Source organism: Bacidia gigantensis, assembly GCF_019456465.1.
Source record: "Bacidia gigantensis strain McMullin 20006 chromosome Unknown contig_74, whole genome shotgun sequence".
Lineage (NCBI taxonomy): Eukaryota > Fungi > Ascomycota > Lecanoromycetes > Lecanorales > Ramalinaceae > Bacidia > Bacidia gigantensis.
This window is the reverse complement of record NW_025408613.1, coordinates 128,248-154,093: the sequence shown is the minus strand read 5'-3', so window position 1 is coordinate 154,093 and position 25,846 is coordinate 128,248. Positions and strand designations below refer to the sequence as shown.

General features: G+C 51.5%; 7 protein-coding genes across 7 annotated transcripts; 4 read left to right on the top strand and 3 right to left on the bottom strand.

The window, feature by feature from the left end:
* Positions 1-1,798: 1,798 nt before the first annotated feature.
* KY384_000438 (uncharacterized protein) lies at positions 1,799-4,359 on the bottom strand (the record flags this gene model as incomplete). The annotated part of the gene is made up of 3 exons (XM_044808974.1): positions 1,799-2,313; positions 2,432-3,710; positions 3,838-4,359. The coding sequence occupies 3 exons, from the start codon at positions 4,357-4,359 to the stop codon at positions 1,799-1,801; spliced, it is 2,316 nt and encodes a 771-aa protein (XP_044664961.1).
* A 747-nt stretch (positions 4,360-5,106) lies between these two features.
* KY384_000437 (uncharacterized protein) lies at positions 5,107-6,294 on the bottom strand (the record flags this gene model as incomplete). The annotated part of the gene is made up of 1 exon (XM_044808973.1): positions 5,107-6,294. One exon carries the CDS (start codon positions 6,292-6,294, stop codon positions 5,107-5,109), a length of 1,188 nt encoding a protein of 395 aa, XP_044664960.1.
* Positions 6,295-6,933: 639 nt separating this feature from the next.
* On the top strand, positions 6,934-9,792 carry KY384_000436 (uncharacterized protein; the record flags this gene model as incomplete). The annotated part of the gene is made up of 1 exon (XM_044808972.1): positions 6,934-9,792. The coding sequence occupies one exon, from the start codon at positions 6,934-6,936 to the stop codon at positions 9,790-9,792; it is 2,859 nt and encodes a 952-aa protein (XP_044664959.1).
* An 882-nt stretch (positions 9,793-10,674) lies between these two features.
* KY384_000435 (uncharacterized protein) lies at positions 10,675-13,302 on the top strand (the record flags this gene model as incomplete). The annotated part of the gene is made up of 3 exons (XM_044808971.1): positions 10,675-11,108; positions 11,161-11,685; positions 11,739-13,302. 3 exons carry the CDS (start codon positions 10,675-10,677, stop codon positions 13,300-13,302), a joined length of 2,523 nt encoding a protein of 840 aa, XP_044664958.1.
* A 1,686-nt stretch (positions 13,303-14,988) lies between these two features.
* KY384_000434 (uncharacterized protein) lies at positions 14,989-16,302 on the top strand (the record flags this gene model as incomplete). Its single annotated transcript, XM_044808970.1, has 3 exons — positions 14,989-15,382; positions 15,477-16,047; positions 16,221-16,302. 3 exons carry the CDS (start codon positions 14,989-14,991, stop codon positions 16,300-16,302), a joined length of 1,047 nt encoding a protein of 348 aa, XP_044664957.1.
* Positions 16,303-19,501: 3,199 nt separating this feature from the next.
* KY384_000433 (uncharacterized protein) lies at positions 19,502-23,605 on the top strand (the record flags this gene model as incomplete). The annotated part of the gene is made up of 5 exons (XM_044808969.1): positions 19,502-19,566; positions 19,753-21,453; positions 21,845-22,408; positions 22,457-22,998; positions 23,094-23,605. The coding sequence occupies 5 exons, from the start codon at positions 19,502-19,504 to the stop codon at positions 23,603-23,605; spliced, it is 3,384 nt and encodes a 1,127-aa protein (XP_044664956.1).
* Positions 23,606-25,059: 1,454 nt separating this feature from the next.
* KY384_000432 (uncharacterized protein) lies at positions 25,060-25,602 on the bottom strand (the record flags this gene model as incomplete). Its single annotated transcript, XM_044808968.1, has 2 exons — positions 25,060-25,102; positions 25,151-25,602. 2 exons carry the CDS (start codon positions 25,600-25,602, stop codon positions 25,060-25,062), a joined length of 495 nt encoding a protein of 164 aa, XP_044664955.1.
* Positions 25,603-25,846: the final 244 nt, after the last annotated feature.

Here is a 25,846-nt window from a genome sequence, read left to right as displayed (position 1 = left end):
GATTGAGGGCGTCTCTCCACATCAAAGATGTCCTGAACTCTAGTGAAAGGTGAAAGACGGGTCCTTACTCATAGGCTTTTGGTGTGTTGCGTGTTCAGTGAACAGTCATAATCGATGAGCATTGCGTTGAGCACCCCCCGAGATCCTGTCGCGAAATACTTGCGAGCATGCGGTCAATCATTCTCTGGGAATAGGCCGGTGAATTCCTGTACCCCATAAGGGCGCACTTGAAAGTTTCCTTATCTAGTACAAACCGCTTTGTCCATAGGCGAACGACAGCACTGTCACCTGGACATCTCTGAAGCAAATGTCGATGACGTTCTCATTCAGCTTTGCTTTTTGATACCGAGATTGTCTGGAACAGTGGTAGGATCCCTGGCAGTAATTTCCCAAATAATATTGGGTGAAGGTTGGTAGAAGATGTTGCATATATTGTGTCGGTACGCACGACCTTACATGGTCTTGTGAGTGAAAGACATGAGGAGGAGACGCCTATAATCGCCGGGTTTGAAGTAGTGGAGTGTATATATGTACAAGCGAAGGAAAGGACAAAGACGAATCGAAACCACCCAAACCATACCCGCATAAACAAATACAAATACGCGTCATAGGTTGCAGATATTGAAGCTTAGGATGCAGCAAACCCGACAGTACAACGAAAGTGTGATATGTCGGCATGGATCGTGGAGGCTCTCACGCTGATATTGATGTCGATGAAGTCATCAATACCACAGCGATGTAATATATGTATATATATAAAGCTCATCTCACAGCATCGAGTGCCATACACAAAGCCACCACCACACAAGTAGAAGCTCAATGGAGGAACAGGTAGACTCACGACAAATGACGACGGAAGAAAGAATAGAAATGATGAAGAGGAGCAAGAAATTTATACCCAGAACCCCTAGCCCCCTACTTTCACGCTCCCTTCACACACACTTCGGACTTGTGGCGAGGAGGCTGGGAAAGCTGTCTTTTTGGTGTGAAGCTGCCGGCAAACAAGTCCCTGTTAAGTGAAGCTGCCCGCAAATATATCTCCTCCTGGGTGAAGCTGCCCGCGAACAAACCTCTCCTGAGTGAAGCTGTCCCTTTTCCACCACCGCCACCACTTTCACAAGCCAGTAAACCCAATTGCACCCCCTTCACTGCCTCCAATCCACCACCGCCATCACCGCCACGACCCCAAACCCCAATGCGTGAAGAGCACGAACATCGAATATCACCACCACCACCATCACCCTATTATTCACACCTAAGCATCCGCCATCTTGAACTCTGAGATATGAGAAGCCATTTCCAGGGAGTGGGAAGACGGTGTGACAGAATGGTGTAGAGGCTTATATATAGTGAGTGGGGACATATGATGTGAATGATGATGATGGCTGGCGGTTGGTGGTGTTCACTCAAGAGACGAGTATTTGAGTGGGGGTTGAGATGATTTTACAGGAATAGAGGGGAGACCGGGGGGTAAAGCATAAACGTATGTTTTCATAAAAAATGAGACAGTGGAGAGGGCAGATTAGATGGGGTGACAAAGGCGAAGTGGGCAGGCATTTCTTTTCTCCCATTGCAGGCCCCTGGGCCCTCTCGGAGCGAAGTAAACGGCGCCGTCGTCTTGCCTTGCTATCAATCAACGATATGAAGAGTTAGAGACAGGGCGCGCCCTCACCCCTTACCAATATCTGATCGTACAAAATGGAATGTGAATGTGGTTGAAAGCAGATATGTTCATGAATATAGGGGTATCATAAACGCCCCCCTTACCCCCAAATTTCCTTCCCACACGGCGAGTAAGCTATATACGATCATACCCACGCACATTAAACGAAAAACTCCTCGACGGGAACTGCGGTTCCGGTAACTGCCAGACCGTGTCATCAATACTCGTCTTCAGTGGCGACGTCTCCTGCATAGTATCCGAGTCGGATGAGTGCCGGTCAGAATCCTCTGACCCCGTTCCCAGCCCCCTCTCTGCGTCGTCATAACCCTCACCCTCTACGGCCCCATCACGTTTCGGACTCAAAGGCATTGTCTCTTCCTCCCCATGTCCCCTATGTTCATCAAATAATCCCGCTTTCCCCCTACTACCTCCACCACCGCCATGGTACGCAGTATCGTCGTAAGCGTAGTCGGTAGATACGACCCTGGTATCAGAGCCGTTCGTTGATGGAGGGCGAGGCTTGGGCGTTAGCTGTATCGTGGCGATGGCGGCGCGCTCGAGGTCAAGTGTTGAGCTTGACATCGTGAGGGCGCGCCGGGTGAGGCGGTAAGGGGGCAGGAGTTTGTGGTCGAAGCCGCGTCTCATGCCGCCTGGATGGAAACAGGGTCGTTAGCAGATAGGTTGCTTGTTTGGACGGAAAGAGGAGCAAAGGGGATGGGGGAAGGATGGGGTGGGGAAAGGAGAAATGGGGACGGAAAGCGAACTTACGAAATTCAAGGTGGATATATTCAGCAATTGGCGGCGCCCACACGGTAAGAGCGACCACTTGCCCGAAATTCCACGTGTTGTTGTAGACGTTATTGCTTGCGAACCAAGCCAAATCGGTCATGAAGAGGGCGAAAAAGTCGAGGTAGATGGCGATAAAGGTCACGTAGATACAGAATTTGAAGACTTTATAAGCCAGGGTGGCGTGGCCAACTTTCTCCGCCTTTTGGCGCGTCAGGAGGATCTGTCCCTTGATCTCATGCTCTATGCGTTTCATGGCGACTTTGGACCAGAATGATGTGTTCATCCATGCTTTTGAGAGGCGAATTGCGTGCCATCTTGAAGTGATCGGGCGACATCCAGGTGTACGTTGCCAAATCCATAACCACAGGTCTTTGGCGTCGTCCCGAAATTGAGGCCCATCAATTTTTATTTTAGCGACTAGTCTCTGCATGAAGCGCATTCTCATGAGCAATTCCTGGGGACGCCCGGCATAGTACCTCGTGTGCCTCGCCAATGACAGTATTTCTGACCAAATCCATCGGAAAAGGCGTCGCACTGGTGGACGATGACGAAGTCTGGCTTGACTTGTTATCAAGAAAATCATAATAACCAGACAAAAGGCCAGTATCCTCCACGCCATGGTGTCGACATTGCCACCATCACTAGAGGTATAGCCGGGACTATAGGAGGAATCCGAGCCAAGGGGTTCGTAACAGTAGGCCCAAATCTGCTTGGTTAGGCACTCTTCGGAGCCACCTTCGGCAGCGAAGGTCGCAAGATCCTGTAAATCGAAGTCTGTTGGCTTGAATGTGCCCAAAACTCCAAGGGTTGCGATGGCAAATACGATACAACAGCCAGATAGTACGATCAAATACCACGAGGTCATGTTGAGTAGATGAAGATTGAAGAGTGTAAATGTGATCGGGAGGTACCCACTAACAGCGATGAGCTTGAGGAATAAGTAATTGTTGTAGATCTGTTGCAAGGTTTGTGGATCAAGGCCTCCCTGTCTTTGGACTTTTATGGCAGCAATGTTGATTGCGACCATAAAGAAGCACTGCGCTTTTTGAAAGTCGGACATTGCTGACACGAGATGCGACAAGTGTTCTTGAGCCTGGACCTTGGCGTTCTTTCCCGTCTTCTTTGAGGCCCGATTTCTCCGAGCAAAGATCCAAGGTGCCAGATACTTCAAGCCGAAAGAAGCAAAAAAGATCAGAAGAGCAAGACTGCCATGGATCCAGTAGGACACGTAGACCTTCTGTTCGTTAGTAGGAACCCTCTGAAGAAAAGGTTCATGGCTTGCTCACACCAACACCTCCGACATCAGCATTCAAATGGACCATCGAAGCAGGTAATGATTGACATATCGTTGACGCCAGCGACTTGCCATAGGACCGCAGCAGTACCGCGGTTTCGATATTCGTGGTATTGAGAGTTCGCAATACATTCTTGCACGTTGGATATTTGGTACACTCCTCACTCAAGCAGCCCCAGACCCTTCCAGTGGCAGTTTTAGCTGTCGCTTCCGGATCTTTCGTTACAAGGTAGCTCGTAGTCGAAGGACCATCAATTGCCATTACATTGGGGCTGTCGGCATTTGTGATGTTGTAATCCTTTTCGGTCGAATTAACCAAGAGCGAAGTCGCGACGCAGTTGTGCAGGGAGTACAGCGAATCAAAAGCATTGTCATCACACGCGGAGTAGCAGTCGTACTCGTTCCCGGCGAAGTTGCAGGAATCAAGGAAGAGATAACTTTCATAGTCGGTGATGTTCACTGAGCGGTAGGAGGTACTGGGCGTGATATCCAATGCGTCAGACAGAGAGTATAGGCTGCCTGGCGATCCATATCCAACCAGGGCTCCCGGCAAGTTCGCACTATCAGCTAGCCATGTTCCGCTGGAGACCAGCGAGAAGCTTAGATTGCCCATTCATTTGGGCAATGGCCTGAGAGGTTGGATGTCGTTGGTGTGAAGGTCGAAAGCATGGAGAATCATTCACGATAGAGAGTGAGCGCCGCTACTATTTCATCCTCTGGCTATTTGCGCTTGCCATTCATGAAACAACGGGGTCGGTAAGACGTGCATGATTAGTGCAAGCAGTCAAAGGGGTTGAATGCGGCTGTGCCAACGCCAGACTACCCTTCGTATTCCGCGACCGCAGATTGCGCTGAACAGACAGAGCAGCGGCTGGATATCACACACTTGAATGAAATATAGAGTGATACATGGCGTTCCAAATTGCGATTGCGGGTATCTTCTTCGACGACAGTACATTTGTAATGAAGGGAGCGGAGGATCCAGCTTAGAGCTCATCACAGAATCCTGAATGCCCAGAGACGCAGCCCTAAGAGATTGTGCACTCCCGCCAATCAGATTCCAGTATGAGTTGGTATAAGGTGGCTGTGTCTGCCTGCTATCCTGCTAGTTGCCTAAACTACTGAGGCTCAGAGTCGGCGATCTATCATGCTGTCAGACTATCTTAGTGCTCGTGCGTGAGGAGCCGCAAAGGGGCCCGATTAGGAATCTGACCGTGGACGCCTGAAGCAGAGCCTCTGGTGATGTCGCTCAATTTCCTGGTCGAATATTATTGAAAGGGCTGTGATCATATTTCACAAGCTTTTCGCTATGCTAGAAGTCTAATGTCCACAATGAAGAATGAGATTGGTCGAAAAAAATTCAGGTGCCTGCTTTGAAAGCATCCCTAAGTAGCTCACACGCCTGTCCGTAATGCAATGCCACCTTCGGATCGACATGGAAAGGGTTCGGGCACTTATCAAACGCATGCGGCTTACGCTCGATCAGAACCTCGTGCACATTCTTTCCCAACTTCTTCAGTCTGGCTGAGAACGCTAGTCCTTCTTTCATCAGCATGTCCCACTCGCAGAGAAACAGCGCTATGTCATTAGGTAGTGCTGTTTGGAGGGCTTCGTCCGACGCAACACTCGGAGACGCAAGGGGAGAGGCTTTAGACTGTTCGTCGTGGAAGTAAGATTGATCGAAGAGTCCTGTGAGGATAGGGGGCAAGGTCTTGTCGGGCCTGACTGAGGTGGCCCGACGCTCAGCCCGCGAGATCCGCATATCCAGGGGCGGGTACCATGAGATGATGCTGACTATTTCGGGTAGGATGAAGTCTGTCATATCGTTGTCGAGAGCTTTTGCAGCAGCCTGATATTCGCTTGAGTGTATGTGCTCCTGCATCTTCAAAGGAATAGCAAAGCATAGGTTGGCACCAGCGGAGAATCCGCTCAATGCCATTTTCTTGGGGTCGATTCCGTACTCTTCCGCGTTGTCTGCCAGGTGTAAGACAGCTTCGACACCATCCTCCACTGCAGTAGGGAACGGGTTTTCTGGTGCTAGCCTGTACTCTACGCTGACAACGACAGCGTCCACCTCTTTCAAAACAAAGGCAGCCCAGCGCGCGTCATCTTTGGCTGTACCCAATGTGAAGCCTCCACCATGAAGATTGACAACAACAGGATACCTTCTGCCGCGTTGTATATTCTTTTTGTACTGCGGAGGTACGTAGAAAGCCAATTCAATAGTTGCGGAAGGCGTTTCGGAGGTAAAAAAATGTCGAAGGAACGAGGGTTCTGGAGGAGCCGGACTCGGCCAACTGCCTATCCAAGTCCCAACCTGTTCAAGAGATCGCCATACTTTTGCCTGCGAGGTCAGAGAGAGTGGAGAGGATCGGGGTGGGGGATGTGGTTTGGGATGGTCAGCATCAACGACGGAGGAACTGCTGTGGGTGCGGGAAAGAGCGGGAGATCGAGACCTCGACCGGGTTGATGAATTCGTAGATACCCGAGAGATGGAGAGCGGAAGAGCACTTGGAGGGGCGAGCAGGTTCGCATCAGGCGGTGTCATCTTGGGCGCCGAGCGTAGAACAACCCACCCTTGCCAGTCACGGAAACGGCCACGAGTCTAGAAAGTCAGAAAGGTAGAATGGTGCAGAGAGTGGCGGGACGTGTGGGAATTTGCGGACTCGATGCATGAACGAAGGACGAATGTCAGCATCACGGCATTTCGATGGCACGAAGCAGCGAATCAGTCCCCCTCTTGTTGGCTTTGGACGGAATATGTGAGTAGTAATCCAGATCAATTACCTCACTAGGGCGTTCTTAGGGCCACCCACGTAAGCTGCTCGCATAAGATTCACGTGATGCCAAGCTTTCCTTAGGGCCATTGCTCCCCAGAGGTACTCCCTTCCGATGATAAATTGACGGGGGGTGTTGGGAGAGCTGCACCAGCTGTAGGCAGCGGATTGCTTAGTGTCATGTAGAGAAGAGAGACGGCTTGAGGTTTGTTGTGGCATCAGGCTTTGAGCCGGCCCATCCGGACGCACGGTGTTTACAAAACTGATGGAGCCGACGTCGTTGGCGGCTCCTTCAGATTTCAAATAAACCCACGACCCCCTCGCATCTTCCTCGCCTATTCGGGCAATTCCACCTGTCTCTCTTCTCCTCCTTTATTGATCCATCCGTATCCTTTCAAGGGCCATCAAATATGCACTCCCTCCACAATGCCATATCGAAAATTAAGCGTGTGGGCACTAAAGGGAAGCACGATAAGCCTGATATCGCCCGGAACGGCTCCGCCAACGGGGCCAACAGCGCCAAGGATAAGGCCTCCATCACTACCCCAACATCCGTCTCTAGCAGTGAGCTTAATGTAGACGGCGAGCCATTGAGCAAGAACCAGACTCGGAAGAAGACGTCCCGCAAGTCCCATCGTGAACGGAATGTCATTGCCGAGCAGCGAAAGGCGGAAGCCATCAGGCTCCGGAAAGAGGCGGATGCAAAGGTGGAGGCCCAGGAACCCGCAGAGGTTCGAGCAAAATATGGCGAATACCCTCTGGTCCAATCCATAGATCGAAAACGAGAGCTTCGTGTGCAGCTCAGGGATGTATCGGCCGAGAGAGATGGGGAGGTAATCCTCTTCCGAGCTCGCGTTCATGCCTTGCGAAAGATGAGTGCCAACTTGGCATTCTTTGTATTCCGCCAGCAATTGTCGACCATTCAGGGCGTTCTTGCCCACCAGGGAGAAAAAGTCAGTACACATATGGTTCAATGGGCGGAGCGAGTGCAATCGGGGTCAATCGTGCTGGTAAAAGGGACACTGCAAAAGCCCAAAGAACCTGTCAAAGGCTCCACGATCCATGATATCGAGGTACTCATTTCGGAGCTGCATGTCATTTGTCGAAGGCCAGAAGCTGTTCCGTTCACAGTCTACGAAAATGAGCTGTCAAAGGACCACGAATTTGATGAGGAGGTCGATCATAGTTCACAACACCAACACACTGGACATATCACAGATCGTACAAGACTCGCCAATAGGCTGCTTGACTTGCGGTCAGTGACTTCCAAATCGATCTTTCGTGTCAGCTCTGGCATCACAACTCAATTTCGCTCCTTCTTGGACTCGCAAGGCTTCATCGAGATACACACACCAAAGCTGCAAGGAGGTGGAACAGAATCGGGGGCGAGTGTCTTTCAAGTGGACTACTTTGGAAGACCCGCTTTTCTTGCTCAATCGCCTCAGCTGGGGAAACAGATGTGCATCGCAGCTGACTTCGAGCGAGTGTATGAGATAGGGCCCGTCTTTCGCGCAGAAAATAGCAACACCCATCGCCATCTGACGGAATACACAGGACTAGATTTGGAGATGACTATCGAGGAGCACTACCACGAAGCACTAGATTTGATAGACAACCTGCTCAAGAGTATATTCCAGGGTGTATATGATCGATACAGGACTGAAATAGACATCATCAAGCACCACTTTCCGCACGAGGACCTCGTCTGGCTGAAAGAGACACCCAAGATTCCTTTCGCGGAAGCAATACAGCTACTCAACGACTCTGGCTGGCGAGACGAGAACGGCAAGGAATTGCCCCTCGACGAAGATCTGGGAACCAGGGACGAGATACACCTTGGTGAGGTGATCAAGAAGACGTACAATACCGATTACTACATCCTTGACAAGTTTCCGAAATCTGCAAGACCATTTTACACAATGCCCGACCCTCATAACCCTAAGATCACCAACTCCTTCGATATCTTTGTTCGTGGTCAAGAAATCATCAGCGGTGGACAACGTATACATGATGCAAAATTGTTGCTGGACAACATGGATGCAATGGGCGTCGATCCAAATACTATGAAAGAATATATCGACGGCTTCAAATATGCAGCCCCTCCACACGCAGGCTGTGGCATTGGCCTGGAACGAATTCTCATGCTGATCCTAAATCTGGGCAATATCCGCTTCGGCTCGCTCTTCCCACGAGACCCAAAGAGCTTGCCACCACCCCCGCCCAAACCCGACATTCGTCATCTCGAATCTAGTACACTCGAGCCTCCATGGGGCGAAGGTGATGCGCCTTCCGAGGAAGCAATGCAGCCCCTCGAGAACCTCGTCGCCAACTACGGCGACTCGACAAACACATCCTGGTTTGACGACCGCTATCTAATCTGGCGCCATAAGCAAACCGGCGCCGCAGTCTGCTACGTCCCCATACGCGGCTATGCCATCCTGCCCGGCGACGCCCTGTGCGACATTTCTCAATACACAAACGTCGCGGCCACATTTCTCAAATGGCTCAAAAAGGAAAAGAACCTAAAACCCATCTGGCTCCTGGTGGGCCACGAGCTCGAAGCCGTCCTAGGAGAGAAATTTGGCTGGAAAACCCTCACCTGCGTCGCCGAAGAGCGTGTCAACGCTCTCAACGATACAGCCACCAAAGATCACGACGTCGCGCGCAAGATCCGGCGCGCGGAGAAAGAAGGCGTTAAGATCATCGACATTGACGAAGGCAAGCCCGTGCCTGAAGACGTGAAACAGAAATGCGACGCGCGTATCAAAGAATGGCTCGGCAACCGCAAAGGCACGCAGATCCATCTCTCGGAAATCACGCCCTGGATCGACCAGCAGCATCGTCGTTACTTCTACGCCGAAGACAAAGAAGGCAAGATCTGCGCCATGGTCGTCCTCGCCCAACTCGCCCCTCGGCATGGCTACCAGGTCAAATACTCTCTCGACTTCGCGGGCGCCCCTGGAGGCACGATCGAGCATATCACCCTGCACGCCATCCACGCTGCAAAAGCTTCCGGCACGAAAGTCCTGACGTTTGGAAGTGCGGCGAGTACGGAGTTGCACGCTGTTCACCATATGAGCGGCGCGAGGGTCAAGGTGCTGCAGAATATGTATGAGGGGATCGTCAAGCAATTCCGGTTGACTGCCAAGAGCGAGTTTAGGCAGAAGCTGGGGGGCGAGGAGGATCCAGTCTATGTGTGCTATCCACCGGGTGGATTAGGGGTGAAGGGAAGTAGAGCTATTTTGGAGTTCTTCGAGCAGGATCATTAGCATGGCGGCCGAGGATGGGTGGTGATCAGGTCATGGAGGGAGTCGTAATGGTGCAGAGACAAAAGAAGAGGTTCGCCACCCTGAGCGACGGGATGTTACTCACGCCTCTATTATTACAAGCGCCTCGTGGATAAAAGGCAGGATAACGCACGTTGATGAATTGAAACTCTTACACAACTCACCCCTTGCCTCTCGCCTTCCTTCCCTCCCCTTTTTCCTTATTCCCCTTCCCGCGTTCCCCCTTCACCATTTCCCCTCCGCCCTTTCCCCTCCGCCCCCCCTGCCTTCCCCAACTCCCTGCCTGCTACACTCCTGCCTGCGAATTACACCCTACCTATCACTGTAGAATACCCCTGCGCTTGACACTCACTTTCCCCGACTCGTTCATATCAGCACACTTTACCCCTGGTGTCTTTCATTATGTCTACGTAAGAGGAAGAAGCGTGATGTCATTGCATCAGGTTTGCCGGTGCTTTCTATTTATTCTATGAGTCACGCGGCAGTGAATCAGTTCATGAGAATGATACTGTGTTTGCTCCTTTCGTCGTTCAGGCAGATTCCCTAATATGTTGAGGACGTCCTTCACGTATTAAAAAATCCGTCTTGCGACCAGGCTGGAGAAAAGTTTTCAACCTTTACCACCACTTCTCGTGGTCCTGTGCAGGAGTTGAATCTTTCTTTCTGCACTTGAGGAAGGCCCTCAAGTGCTGAGAATCTGCCTTCCTCATCTTTGTTCGCAGAGCGCCTATTTTGGAGCCTTGTGTGCTGCGCCATCCGATAAGGCTACGCTGTGTCGCTGATCATTATGAGCCACATCAGACTTCATCCAAATGAACTTCAAATTTTATCTATCCGTTATGTGAGAGAGTTCTCACTTCCGTCATGGAAGTCGTTGCGGCGACAGCCAGCGTCGCCGGCATCCTCACTGTCGTCGGCAATGGCATAGAGAGCATTATCAAGCTCAAAGAATTCTATGCAGCGCTTGTAGCGGGCTCGAGAACGATCGAGAAGTTCTTGAAAGATATCAATGACTTACTGCAAACTTTGCATGGTATCAGGGAGTTACTTAACAAATGGCCAAAGGAAAAGACAGACGTCAATATTGCGGCTTTAAGTGTGCAGGTAGAAGAATGCTCGAAAGACCTCTTCAATTGGCTCGACACCGCCAAAGCTATGCGACCCGCCTCAAGTAAAGGTGGGATGGCTTGGTTCAAGAAGTTCTGGATCGCTACGAATAAGAACAAGGTCAATGACATCAGGACCGAAATCGGCCGGCATAAACAGACGCTGAATATCAGCTTGACTTTAATTGGAAGGTAGAACATGAATTCGGCGTGCAGCTAATGACAAAGATTCTGACGTATACAGAGCTTTTGATGTTCATGTTGCTAAACAAATGACCCATGTGGATGACAAAGTCAAGGAGCTTACTGTTTTCTCTACGTCTGCATTTGACTATCAACAACGGGAAGCCGAGAGGATGGAAAGCTTTAGACATGCAAGCAGTGCAAGCAACGCTGGGAGTATGCAAAGTCTTCAGAGTATGGCAAGTTCACTGTCCAGGATAGAAGCTCGGCTTTCAATTTCAGGCGCAACCTCACCTTGGGTATCAAAGCCATCTGCGACAAAACGCAAAGCTTCATTCTCTTCTGAGGGCTCGCACATTGGAAGTCCCGGTTTCTCGATGGATCTCTCTACATCATGGGGACGTGGACCGAGTCAGCGCGATGGCTTTGCCGATTTAGACGAACTAGCGGCGTCGACACGTTATTTAAGACACGAGGATTCTGAAAGAGGGCCGTCTCCTGAAAGGGGCCAGGATGGCCTCTACCATTGCCAGTTTGAGGTAGAGGGCTGTAATCACCCGCCCGAAAAATTAAGATGCAATTATGAGTGAGCGACCTCCCAATCTTGCCCTTGAGCTATGATCTAACTGTATCGTCTAGAAAACATCTCAACACTCATTTGAAGCCCTATCGCTGCAAATTTCTCGAATGCTCTGAGTTGAAATTTGGGGCCACTGCCGTTCTGTTGAGACACGAAAGAGAATCACATGGCTTGCACGGTCATGGAAACAAGCCATATCTTTGCCTTTATACGGATTGTGAGCGTTCTCAACCAGGTCAAGGCTTCCCACGACAATGGAATTTGCGAGATCATTTGAGGAGGGTCCACAATCACCACCCAAAGCAAGGGAAGCGAGAGAAGCACTCTTCTCCCTTATCATCCCCAGCACTCTCCCTTAATGCAGACGACGACTTGAGGACGGAGAACTATGTTAATTCAGGCTCTTTGGCTAACCAGGCTGGGTCTTACGATTTCCCTCTACCAAAGAACCCGAATACAGACTTATCAGAAGTATCTCAGACATACAATATAGAGAATATGATGCCGGTGGTAGATTTTTTTGATCCTTCGCAATCCTTCGGCGCTTTCTGCACAAACCCTGATTTCTACCCAAAGGTAGCGCCGGCAGAGGGACCAATGGACCCAAATGAGGTGCTTGGGCCCTACGATTATCCATCATTTGTCCCAGAAGTTTTTCAGACGCCACAAATTTCATCTGGAGCCCACGGGCAAGGAGCAATGAGTGGCGATCAAGTTGCAATGGATGTTGATGGAACGTCAGCACCTTTAATATCCACGGCCGAAGGTGCTCCACCAAAAAAGCAATGGCCTGGGACGCATCTCAGCACACCGTCCTTGTTAGTAAAAAGCCTTGAAGAGTCAATTAACGACACCCTCGCGCATATGCATGGAACTTTGGAGGAGGAATACCCTGGTCTAGCTGCTGATTACTACTATGTCTCGCTCAGTCAGCTGACGCGCTTCGTTCGTTTCCAACTCGGCTCTCTTCGAGGCGTTGGCGTTATGGCTCGAGAATCAGCAAAACCCGACAACTTGTCCCAGCAGATCAACGTCAAGTTGCAGGAATTAGACATCTTAGAAAGGGAGCGCGACCGAGTAAAGGAATATTGCAATGCAGCGAACGTTCGAAGGGGTGATCTCATGTTGATTGATCGGACTGATGCACCTATGACGACCGATTTTGGCAGCACGCACCCGAAAGATGAGAGCCAGGAAATATCAGGCTTATCGAAAGGAAAGGAAAGCAAATCCCATGAGATGTTCGGACTTCATGAAACCATACTTGAATCGAACCTCTTGGGACATTGGACGGGCAAGAGAGACCGCATCAACCGCTGGCTCTTGCATTCGCTCCTTACAGACGAAGGGCAGGCACAAAATCACAAGTCCGCCACTTCAAGCGAAGGCCTTGATGAGGCGTCTTGGGTACGCCTGGTACTACAATATTGGTTCGTAGACGAAGCAGCGACGGGTGTAGAGATCGCGTCCTCACTGTCTGGTGGTGCTGTTGCTAGCAAGACTGGATCAAGCCTTGACTCGATACCAAACTCCAAGCATGGAAGATTGGTCGAGGAGAAGAGTCGCAGGCCTCCACTCAAGAGAAGACTCGCATCTGAATCCATCCCGTCATTGGACGTATGACCAATGAGTAGTGCTCTGATGACATAATTTTGATCGTGCTGTGCCTCTCGCAAGCAAGGCAACCCTACATCCCGGGCAACATCTTATTTGTCCTCCCTGTCGAGTATCAAGTCAAGCGAGAACGACCGTGATCTTCCGGTGAGCTATGCGCAGAGGGCGGCCAAGGTATCATTGCAGGGGATGTTTGAACGTACTGCATGGAAAGCATGCCATTCGCCGCCGCGATTGAGGTGACTCTTCTACTTGAATGTCACAGGCAGCCTTCAGCGCAATCTTATCATATGCCAGGATTCGTGACAGTGGATTCCACCGTTGGAGCATGGATCAAGGGAGTGCTCATAATGCGGCGCATGAGGGTGGTCGAGGCGGTGCAAGATCTTCTGGAGACCGATTGACGGCCCGAGCAAGGTACAGATCTGACAGCTTACGGCTGACGGCCATTCCTCGACCTTACTCCCCGATTGGGCGTAATCATCAAGATCGACATGGAGTGGTCAGACACCTCACGCTTTGCGGTGTGGCAGCAACGTCTGCTCGAACGGCCAAACAAAGAAGAGCAAATCTGCGACGGAACCACGAATAACAGGTGCTTTGTCGCACTGTACGACTTCCAAGACCTTCAAATATAGCACTTTATTCGATGACAATACAGTGCGACCTCGAACGCCCCTCTTACAAGTCGCCTTTGTACCCTGTGGGCCAGCAGAAGTGTAAAGATCTCACACCGGTCAATAAAAATCCCGGGATGAAAGTCTAGAAGATGGAAGAAACAGAACAATGCCAGCTCACAACGCGCGTTGCCCTAAACCCTCATGGGGATAGAAGGATCTCGGGCCTCACGGAATGGCCGGGCCAGGTACGAGCGGTTATCACTTGGCAGGTCCAGGCCTGCTGTTAAGCCTGTTCAGGATTTCCACGCGTCTTCCAAGCAGCTCATTTCCCAGATTTGGTGCTTTCCACCAACCAAATACTCGCCCTGACCCCTCCTCGAAACTAAACATCTTGTACCACTCACCACCGTTGACGAATGTCAGCCACTACTACGAGTACTCTACTACTCCTGCAGATGAGATCCTGTCGGCTCTGCTTTGCCGCCCAGGAACATGTTTCGTTCCACCCACTCGGGATTTCCTGTTTCTGCTCTGCCAGGCCAGAAACTAAGGGGGAGGCCTAATACGACACATTTCCCTCAAACCACCACCCACAGTGCGCTGTCAGTCTGCCTTGTCCTCCTTCCAAAACACGCTATTAGCCTGGCAATAATGGAGAGCCCTTTGATCCTGAATTCTTCGCTTTCATTTTCTTAAGACTGGCGCAGTTTCTTTCATCTTGCGCTTTTGTTCCTTCTTTCTTTCGAGCTCACGGTCGACCGGTCGTACACACCTTCCTTTTGTGTCAATACCCACTACTGCGCAGGTTCGCAACACGCACGCTCTGTCACTCTTTGCATAACCGTTTTACGCATTGACTCTTGATACTCCACTTCCCCTCACGCACTCATTCATTGACACAATACCAATCTCCTCTTCTCCTCTTTAAACCACCAGTCACTCTTTTATCAAAATCTCAGTCGCTCCTTCTCAAGATCACAACAACCACATTCCTTTCAAAACCAACTCAACTCACCGTCAGTAACGACCTATACACACTCCTTTATAACCCCACGCTCCTTCAAAAAACATCAAAATGCATCTCACAACAACCCTCGCCCTCCTGGCCCTCACGCTCCCAACAACCCTCTCCCACCCACACCTCCACATCCACCGCAAAAGCGTCGACTACAGCAACCCCGCCCTCTACAAAGATGTAGACTGGAGCAAAGTCTCCTACAGCGGCAGCAACCCAGCGCCCGCCCAAGCAGCCGCCGCGCCCGCCCAAGCATCACCGCAGCAAAGCCAACCAGCAGCGCAAGCCGCCGCGCCCCAGACCGAGCAAAAGAGCACGCAGCAAGCTTCCACGAACACCGCTCCAGCGACCAGCACCGCTGCGGGCGGCTCGAAGCGCGGACTCGCGTATAATTGGGAGACGGCGAGTTTGGATATGTTTGAGCCGTATGCTGGGAAGACGCTTTCGTGGGCTTGTACGTCCCCTCCCCTCCCCCCTTCCCCCTTTCCCTTCCCCTCCCCACCCCTTTGTCATCCATGCCTGGTTTGACGTACTAATGGCGCATACAGGGAACTGGGACAGCACGCCCTTCCGGCTCCCCACAGGCTTCGCCTACGTCCCCTGCCTGCGCACCACGCACGCGGACGAAACCGCCCACTGGGCCGCCAACGCCGCTTCCGCCATAAAAGCAGGCAGTACCTACATCCTCGGCTTCAACGAACCTGATATCGCTGACCAGGCTAACCTCCCCCCGGGCGCCGCTGTCGATGCGTGGAATACGTACTTGCAGCCGCTTAAGTCTGGGAATGTGCAGCTCGGCTCGCCGCAAGTGAGTAATGGCGTCGGCACTAACCCTGCCACGGGGCAGGCTTATGGGTTAGATTGGCTCTCATCTTTCCTGGGAAAATGCTCCGGCTGCTCCATCGATTTCATCATCGTGCACTGGTACGGGTGCACGGACGGGTGTAGCGTCGACACCGACGTTTCCTCGTTCAAAGACTTTGTCGGGAAAGCGGTCGCGTTGGCCGCGGGGAAGAAGGTCTGGATTACGGAGTTTGCGAGAGTCGCGGGCGCGAGTGGCGCGGATGATTTTATGGCCAAGACCTTGCCGTGGTTGGATGCCCAGGGTGGTGTCGAGAGGTATGCGTGGTTTATGGCTAAGGAGGGGGTGTTGATCCAAGGGGTGTGGGTTGAGCGCGCTGGGAGGGGAGTATGTTAAGTAAGAGAGGGGAGAAGGGGGGAAGGGAGGGTTGGTGGTACAGCACTTTTCGTTCGCTTCTTGATTATACTTTTTATCTTCTGATGATGATGAGGCCTGGAGCTGGGGGCACTGGCTGGCCTGATGGATATGGGATTGGAGTCTTTTTGATGTTGGAAGAGAGTGTGGATATGTGAGGTGTGTGGGTGGTGGATATTGCATTATCTTTTGGACGCTCGTTATTTTACAGGATACCCCCTTTTCATATATATCTATAAATGTATAGGAGGGAGAGTGGTACATACCATGATATATGAATCAGCCTTAGATGGGGTGTTGTGCAACCCGCTTTCTGCACCAATTGATGAGATGTTGTTAGGTGTACTTGTGTAGTGAGATCTAACTATGAATGACACTAACCTCTTCTTACTTTTTACTTCAGGTCTAGCATTGAAGACATCGGGGCGAGGAGGCTTCCAAACGAAGACGCTAACCTCTTCCGATCGTTTTTGAGGATCTACGGTTGAGATGTTGATGCATAGACACCCCCCGTAAGCCTTGGACACGCACTTAACGGGCCCCCTTCCACCTCGCCCCCGCTCTTTGCCCGTAAGAAGACCACTGAGATAAGAAGGCGCCTACACTATTGAGCCCCGAGCAGATTTTAGAAGAGTAGCCAGCAGTATCTGTGTTTGAGTTCTACTTGATACGATGGTATTGTGGGCACTTGGGGGTGGCAGGCCTAAGGATGAGTTAGTACGACCAACTTCATTTACATCTTTGTTGCCTTGCCGTTCTTAGGTCATGTTCTTCGCCCCGGTATTTGATGCAAGACGGATTACGTCTCTTGGCTTTTCGGATGGATTATCGATCCAGGAAAAGGGGAAGAGGAAGAAGAAGGGGCGACGCTAAACCTCTTCGAACCTTTTGGAGGATCTGTCTTTGGAAAGTTGATGCGTAGACGCACCCTCCCCCGTAACCCGCCCGCTTTTCTCCGGAGGTGCTATTTGCTCCTCGTTAAACAGGTCCGCCAATAGTGCCTTCTTTCATGTTGGAGGAGCCTCTGCTTGCCTTGCCGTAGCTTTAGGGTTTGAATTGATGGGCGGAGTACTTGGTGTGATTGATGGAAATGGGGGGAGGGGGGAAAGGGGGAAGGAGAGCGGGAGGAAGTATGCGTTATTCTTATTTGTGCATGGCATGCCGGGCTCATCCTAGACGCGATTTGAAGAGGCCTCTTGGTCGATTATTTGCAACGACATGTGGTATTGACATACTCCTCAAGCCTATCATGCAACGGCGGGATGCGTTCGAATCAAGCATGTCTTTGATTTCCAGGCTTCAAAAATTACATGGAGAACATATATTTCACTCCAGCATCATCGACTATTCATGAGATAGTCCCGCACACGCTCTGCTCAAAACATTCTCTCAAGCCGTGATCTCTTCTCCTACCTCATCCTCCTCTCTTCTCTCTCCCCATCTCTGGCCATCCTTTCCCTCCCCTTCAACTCCCTTTCTCCAAGCTAAGAGTTTCATGTCCCTCCACGTCCCCCCAAGTCCAGGACCTGGATGTCCCACCGTGAGCGCGAGACAAGTTATCGCGACCATTCCGCCCTCGAATACCTCGTACATATCCTCATCATCCACCAAGAGCCTACCAGTGCCCCCGGTCAGTTCTGAAGCGAGGTAGCAGGTGCGAACGAGGATGCAGAGCGTGGCGATGGTTTGACCTGTTTTAACCCCAGCATCAGCATCATGATCAGATTTTCCTTTTAATATGAGGTTTTAGAGCAACGATGGGAAGGGTCAGGTGACGTGGGATTCATGGGACGCACCGGTAAAGAAGATCTTGAACATCACGCTTCCCCTGACCTTGGCATACTCGTCCTCCTTTCTCCACAGGTCGCTGTTTCGCAATATGCTGATGGCGAGATGGGCGCAGAGTGCGATGAATATAGTCATGTAGAGGGCCTGCCATGCCAGTCCGGCTACAATGATGCTTGTACCTAGAGTGCAGTGGTTTGTTGGATGTGCCAGCACGCCGCCTATGATTTGGAGGACCAGCGTGGTTACGGCGGCGAAGAGGACGAGGAGGGCGTAGGTGTCGATCGACATGCGGGAGAAAGGGGAAGGGTTTTGGAGTCGAGGGATAGGAGTGGATGAGTCAGAGGAAGTGGAAGGCGGGCTATAGATTTTGACCACGTGAGGGAGACACATCTGCGTCGCTAGCGTGAAGAAGATGGGCGCCACGTTTGATGGGATGAGATACCTAAGATCTTTAGCTTTTACCTTGCCATTGGGGAGGAGGGCGGTGATGAGGAAATGGGAAAGTGGAGGGAGGATTTGGGGGGGGGGAAACGCACATCGAAGCCCCCTCGCTAGACAACGGATCCTTATGAAGCAGGATCCGTCCGATATAGCCGACGATTTCGAGACAGAGGCCATAGAATATGGCGAGTGTGTAGGCTCGTGTGATGTATTTGATGCGGAAGAGCAGCTGGATGATTAGGAGGGCAGAGAAGTAGGTTATGTACAATATGTTGCTTCGAATGCTAAGATGAAAGGGGAAGAGAGTTTGAGAGATATGACATGGTTGTTGGTCAATGAGGAAGGTGTGTTGGGTTGAAGGGAAGGCGTATGGGTTGATTGTGAATGAGTGTTTGGGCTGGAGTGGATATTGCATGATAGAGGAATGCTTAAGACAAAGGTAGAGGCAGAAGTGGACGTGTTTTTCTTCAAAATAAGAAGATATGGGCAAAGTAAGTCGAAATGAGGTGAAAAGGGGACAGTCAACGTCGAGAGAGAACCGCGTTTTATCAAATTTGCGCAAGTCTTGCTATTCTTTTTAACAACGGCAATAATCACATTAATGCGAAATGGTACCTATCTGGGTAAAGCTTGAATTCTGAGTGCGTGTGAACGATTTCAATCAGGTCTTTCAATCAGCGTGTCTATGGTGGCAGCGAGGTGAAGCTGAAGACTCACCAGACTCGTGAGATGTAACTCCTTTGGGCTAGTCGATAATGATGCAGGGTCGGGTCTAGAAGAACGCTGCCAAGCATTTCCTCGCAGCTGTGATCCATTGGCTGATGAAGCGGCTCGTACCGTTCAATTACTAAGCATATTTGTCGGCCAATGAACGTCATCTCAACCCTACTACTGCTGACACGAACCATCACCGCCACAAGGACCGTGCCTTTATCATGCTTAACATGGCGAGATACATGGTATCGATAGGCGAAATGACATGCCTCTCGCCAGGCTGCCATATTTGCCAAAAACTACGCCCTTCACAAGCATCTGGAAGGCTCGCACCGCCCTCGCAGGAACGATTCATAAAGCGGTTACACGCTCGAATCTGGTCGGATGACACCACTAGGTTGGCCTTCTTCATCCATGGAGGCAATTGAGTCAACACGACCTGTCAATCGAAAAGTCAGAACAGGTTGTCTCACCTGCAAGTACGTCTGCGATTCCGATAAGGGTTAGAAGCAATTGACATGATGCAGGCTTCGGCGCGTCAAATGTGATGAATCGAAACCACAGTGTCAACGCTGTCTCAAGTCCAGAAGGCAATGCGATGGCTACAAAGTATCTCCAAGTCCTACTGCATCTCAGAGAAGCTCCTCTGGAACGGTATCTACCAGATCAAGCGAGTCACCTCGAAGAACAGGCAATCTTGTCATCATTGTCGCAGGCAGCCCCGAGGAACAGCGCTACTTTGATTTCTTCCGCCACAAAACCCTTCCGAACGTCAACGGAGGTTTCGAGTCATTCTTTTGGGACAAGCTTATTCTTCAAATGAGTGCCTCGGATCCTGCTATCCGCCATGCAGTCGTAGCATTAGCTTCAATCCATGACGAGTCAGATCCAACCGGCCCGTTGATCGGATCAAAGACCAACCCATTTAGTACTTCCCAATATGTCAAATCTCTCAGCCACCTCCAGAGTCGCATGGCCAATGGTGAAGGAAACAGTATCGATATCATCCTGACCTGCTGCATCATCTTCACAGCATTTGAAGCCATTCGCGGCAACCCCTCCTTGGCAATGCTTCATCTTCGAAATGGATTGAAGATGATATCTGAGTCGAATGAGCCTTCCAACGCCCAGTCAAGGCTTACTGAAATCGTTACCGAAGACCTCATGCCCGTGTTCCTGCGTCTCAACATTCAAGCTCGCTCACTCCTCCGACCTGCCCTGGCCGACTCTCATTATCTCGATGAGGCCCAGATATCCACCTCCGACATACCAGAAACCTTCAGATCCCTAACCCAAGCTCGCGATGCCCTCTCTGTTCTCTTCAACAACGGTTTCTCCATCTTCCACTCGGTCACCCAAAGCGACACATACCGGTACTACCCCAGTAAAGATTTCACCCAAGTCTCCGCTGTAGACGAAGAAGCCCCTATCTCACCAACCTTTACAACCGACGTCCTGCACGCCTCGACCTGCTCTTCCATCGTAGACAAAATCGCCAATCTTGGCGTCCAACTCTCCCAATGGCACGCCGCCTACGACCGCCTCCTCCAAATACTCACCTCCCGCAACCATAAGGAAACACTAACTGGCTCCGACCTCCACGGCGCCACCCTCCTCCGTATCCACCAAATCTCCGCCCAGATCGTCATTGCCACCTGCATGGACACCAGCAACCTCGCCTTCGACGACTGGACAGCCTCCTTCGATCAGCTCGTCACCCTCGCTCGCGACCTCATCAGCTTAGCGGGCTGGGATAAGAATCCCTCTTTCTCCGTCGACATGGGCGTTATCGCTCCGCTATATTTCACCGTGACGTCATGCCGGCACCCGCGCATCAGGAGAGAGGCAGTTTCGTTGCTGAAGAGTATGAATAGCAGGAGGGAGGGGGCTTGGTACGCGCGCGTTGCTGCTGGAGTAGGCGAGTGGTTCATCGCCGTTGAAGAGGGGCATGCGCTGCCTGATAGCGGGGTGTGGCTCTCAGCGGCAGGTTTTATGGGAGAGGATGCGGAGGAGGGAGGAGGGGCGGCTTTCGATGGTATTAGAGTCAATGATGTCAAAGTGCAAGGGTATGGCTTTGGCGCGTTGGGGACGGTGACACATTCGAAGCCTGTATCAATGGGGAAGTTTGGGTGCTGGATCTCGGGGAGGCCAAGGCAGGGGGATGTCAGGAAGGTTGATGGATTGGGGAATGGGTTGGGACTCAGGGTGCCGCAGGGGTTTGAGGGAGGGATGGAGCAAGTAAGGGCGGAGAATGGAGGGGTCGTGAGGAGGATTAGACGGTTGCATGCTGAGGTGCATGAAGAAGAGAAGTGGGTCAAGCTGGTTCCAATGTTTCATGATGAGGAGGAGATGGAGGAGCCTGAGGAGTGTTTCGTCCGACCAGGAGAGTTGGGATGGTGATGTTTGCAGTCTGAATACATCTGAAATAAATTCCGTAAGGGATCGGTGGAGAGAGCGATTCCCCTTCTTCAATGGTATATACCAACCATACAGTAACATTTCTAACTCTCATAATCTGATGTCTTCACGTGACAAATACTACCTTGATTCGTGAATAGAATGAACGATTCAAGTTCGAAGATGTTGGTACGTTGGACGAGTTAGTGAAATCATTCGTGGCATTCGCAAGCACGTCATTCGGTAAGACCTTCCGCATTTGGCTCGCGCGCTCGAATTGTGTGACTCTTCCTCCAAATTATTCTCAACTACAGAACATGGCCACACCCGTCCCTTTGGACCTCAATCTTCATACTCTAGGCAAGCAATTACAGTGACCTTGACAACATGGGGTCCGTTACTCCCAATCGATCTTCCAGCGTCGCAACAACGGACACTCAGCAGACACAAATACACCGTCAGTGTCCCTCAGAGCTTCTGCCCCCTTCCTCTCATCCTATACATGTACAAGAAGAGCATGCTAAATCCCGTAGAGAGTGTCAAAAACCTCCCTGAGAACCCGTATGCTGCACTCATACCGAACCAACACATCGCGACGGTCCCTTTCTTTACCCTTGAATCCGGCGATACTCTTCGCAATGTTCCAGTCGCATACAGCACCAATGGTCGACTGAATGCTGCCAGAGACAACGTTATTATCATATGTCATGCCTTATCTGGTAGCGCAGACGTGGCTGACTGGTGGGGACCATTGATTGGTGTCAGGGGAAAGGCATTCGATCTCTCAAGATTCTTCGTGGTGTGCCTGAATAGCTTGGGATCTCCATATGGTACAGCGAGTCCTCTTACATATGTGGATGGAGATCCAGTAAAGGGGAGATACGGGCCAGAGTTTCCTTTGACTACGATCAAAGATGATGTAAAGTGCGCGGAATGTTGAGACGGAGAGGATAAGACACTGACGTTTCACAGCCTACACAGGATAGTTCTAGACCAACTCGGTGTACGACAGATAGCGGCCGCTGTCGGTGGGTCTATGGGTGGCATGCTAGTGCTCGAGTACGCATATTTCGGCAAAGACTACGTACGCGCCATCGTACCAATAGCCACTTCAAGTCAACACAGTGCATGGGGTATCAGTTGGGGCGAATCTCAACGTCAAAGCATCTATGCCGACCCAAAGTACGAGGACGGCTACTACTCTTTTGACGACCCTCCAGTAGCAGGCCTAAGCGCAGCTCGTATGCAAGCTCTCCTCACCTACCGAAGTCGCAACTCCTTTGAGACCAGATTTGGACGCAACATCCCGAACCAGTCACAGATAGCCAAATCAGTCGGCCGTCCAGACAGCTTGAGTCGATCCGATTCCAACTCAAATCCACACTTCGCCATTCACAACGACGGTCATAAGATATGCGGCAGCTCTCGCTCACACGCCTCAACACCGCCCAGCACACCCCCTCCAGAACCCCCAATACTGAACACACCCGAATACACAGATCCCCAGTTCCACGGTGCAACTGCCCTAGCTCCACCTACACCCCCAACCCCCTCCCTGAGCGCAAAACTGCAACAACTTACTCCGCACAATCCTACCTCCGCTACCAAGGCACCAAATTCGTCTCCCGCTTCGACAGCAACTGCTACATCGCCATAACACGCAAGCTCGACACTCACGACATTTCCTCACACGCCTCTCCTCCCTCCGCCTCCTCCCCTCCTCTCTCCCCGAAAGAGAAAGTCAAAGCCGCCCTCGCACAAATCCAACAGCCCGCTCTGGTGCTGGGTATTGAAAGCGATGGCCTATTCACGTTTGCAGAACAGCAAGAAATCGCGGATGGGATAAAGGATAGCAGGTTGAAGAAGATTGAGAGCCCAGAGGGACATGATGCATTTTTGTTGCAGTTCAAGCAGGTCAATGCTTTTGTGTTGGAGTTTTTCTGGGAGGTGCTGCCGAATTTGATGGGGGCGGAAGTTGGAGGGGAAGGGGACGGGGTCAATGAGAAGGGAATGAATGGGGTACGAGCCGGAGGTGAAGGCGAGGGGCAGGAAAACGGGAATATGGAGATGAAGAAAGCGAGCGTGTTCGGCGAGGCGGAGGGTGATATAACCGCTTGGTGAGAAACCCCCGTCAGGCTGAGAAAGCAGATGTGTAATTGGGTCACGATGTTGATGGAGAACATGGTATTGGCATACAGTCAATGCATTGATGGTCGATGGCCTTTACATGAAGCGATGCCTCATGAAACTGGCGTCTCACCAACCCCCTTACTCGAGAGCGCATTCCCGTTCTGTAGATCTATCCCATAAGTCTGTCCTGGGTTGACGACACCTCCCCTCCCCCTTCCTCAGTTCTCCCCCTCCAAGCAACCCCCCCAAGAAATCACTGCCATCCCTGATACCCTCCCCATCTCTTCCCAATAGTCCACGCTATCAATCGCGCCTCCTTCTGCTTCCCCTTCCCCTCCCCTTCCCCTCCCCCTTCATCTTCCCCCCTCCTTCTTCTTTCCCCTAATTCCCCAATCCCAAAGCTCTCACTGTTGTGGTTGTGGTTGTGGTATCTTGTCGAGCTGGTTTCGTTTCGCTGTTTCGATGCTTTTGGTATTTTTTTGGTTTGGATGAGAGGGGAGAGGAGGGGAGGGAGGGGAGGGGAGGGAAGGGGAGGGAAGGGGAGGGAATGAAGGAGGAGAGATGGAGTGTAAAGGGGCAGGGGTGGGGGCAGGGGAAAGGGTGGTCAATGCTTTTGCTGATGGGCAAGCTGTAGGATGGAGTGGAAGGGAGAGATGAAGGCTGAGGCGGACATTCAAATGCAAGGTACGGGGACGGTTCGTGAGGGCATCTGGTATTGGCATGGAGGAAAGTGTAGGGAGATGTCGGAAGTAGGGAAGGAGGAGATGGTGATCATGATGAGGGGGGTGGGTGAATGGACGTTTGTTGGTCGAATTGTCCTAGGGAAATACTGAGAAAGTAAATACTCACCAGGAAAACTCCATGATCATTCTGTATCGCAGAAAGTAATGACCGTAGTGTACCCCATCCTGCTTCGGTACCCCGATTGCCTCCTCCAGTCCGCCTATACCTCTGCTTGCCTTCGGTTGATGCAGTGGTCTATTCCGTTCCGTTCCTTGATCTACTTCAACGCGCTGGTCGTGGCCCTCATTTCAATCTGGCCCTTGTGAGCTTTGCCGTGAACATTGCGGATGTGGCTCCTCAGCTTATCTGCTCTCTTGAATCCATTTGTCCCTCCGCGCTTACATCCAGGCACGAGACAAGGGATCGTCTCAGCGACCTTGCAATGGCAGCTTTTGGTGTGTCGTTCGAAGTCACTCCATTTCTTGGCTGTTGTGGTACAGTAGGGTTCGAGGCAGCGGAAGCCGTTGTCAACGATGAAGTGGGACTTCTCGTGGTGGAGATGGTCGGACCATGCTGGAAGATCTGGGCCTTGGAAGGCGGAGAAGGTCGTGTGAAGGCAACCGTTAACTCGACAATGGAGTAAGTTACCTGGATTGGACGGGGTTGCATGACTAGGTTCGAATTTGTAGACTCTGAAGCACGTCATGCAGTCACAAGCGCGTTCAGAAGAGGGTTTTGGCAGTACGCATACCCTTTGGAGTGAGGCTTCGAGTCCACTGAGCCCCATTGTTAGAGATTAAAAAAAAAACTTACCGCCCTCCGTCGCCCTGATCAGGCTGACGATAGGCAGCACTTGCGCCGGCAAAGCCAGGATCCACATGAGCTTCACTGTCAGAAGTGAAGCCACCAGTACCGTAATCAGGTTGCGCCAAGAGGAAAGGATCGATCGTGTGTCCTGCAGCCTCGAGTCCTGGAAGATCGGTGTAGTCGTGTCCCGTGCTTGGGAGATCGACTGCTGCAGGCTCCGAAGCCAAGTCACCCAGATCATTAGCAGCTAACGCTGGAAAGGGCGAGAATGGAGTCGAAAAGGACGCCGGATGGTCGAAGACGATGTTGCTGTGGTCTATTTGATTGGCTGACGACGGGAAGGGCGACGCTACCGCCCAAGCCCCAGCAGATTCGTAATCGGTGCTCGTATCAGGATCCTGTGGTGGTGCGTAATTTGAATCGAAGGGCGCGAAGGGCCAAGATGGTGCGTTGGCCATGCTGATGCGTTGCGTGGATTGCTGACTCGGCCGAGAAGGCTGACGAATGAGGCCGAGGAGCAGGGTTTGGCGGGCTTGGTCAATGAGCGAGGACCGTGAATTTTGGAGTCCAAAAAGTCTGGAAGCTCGGGGGAAAAGTGCAGTCTATTAATGCCCCTGGCTCAAGGTCAAATTGTCGAGGAGGGCGCCGCTAGTGGCGCCATTGACTTGCTGTGCATGCTGAAGCTGCACGCATTCCATGATC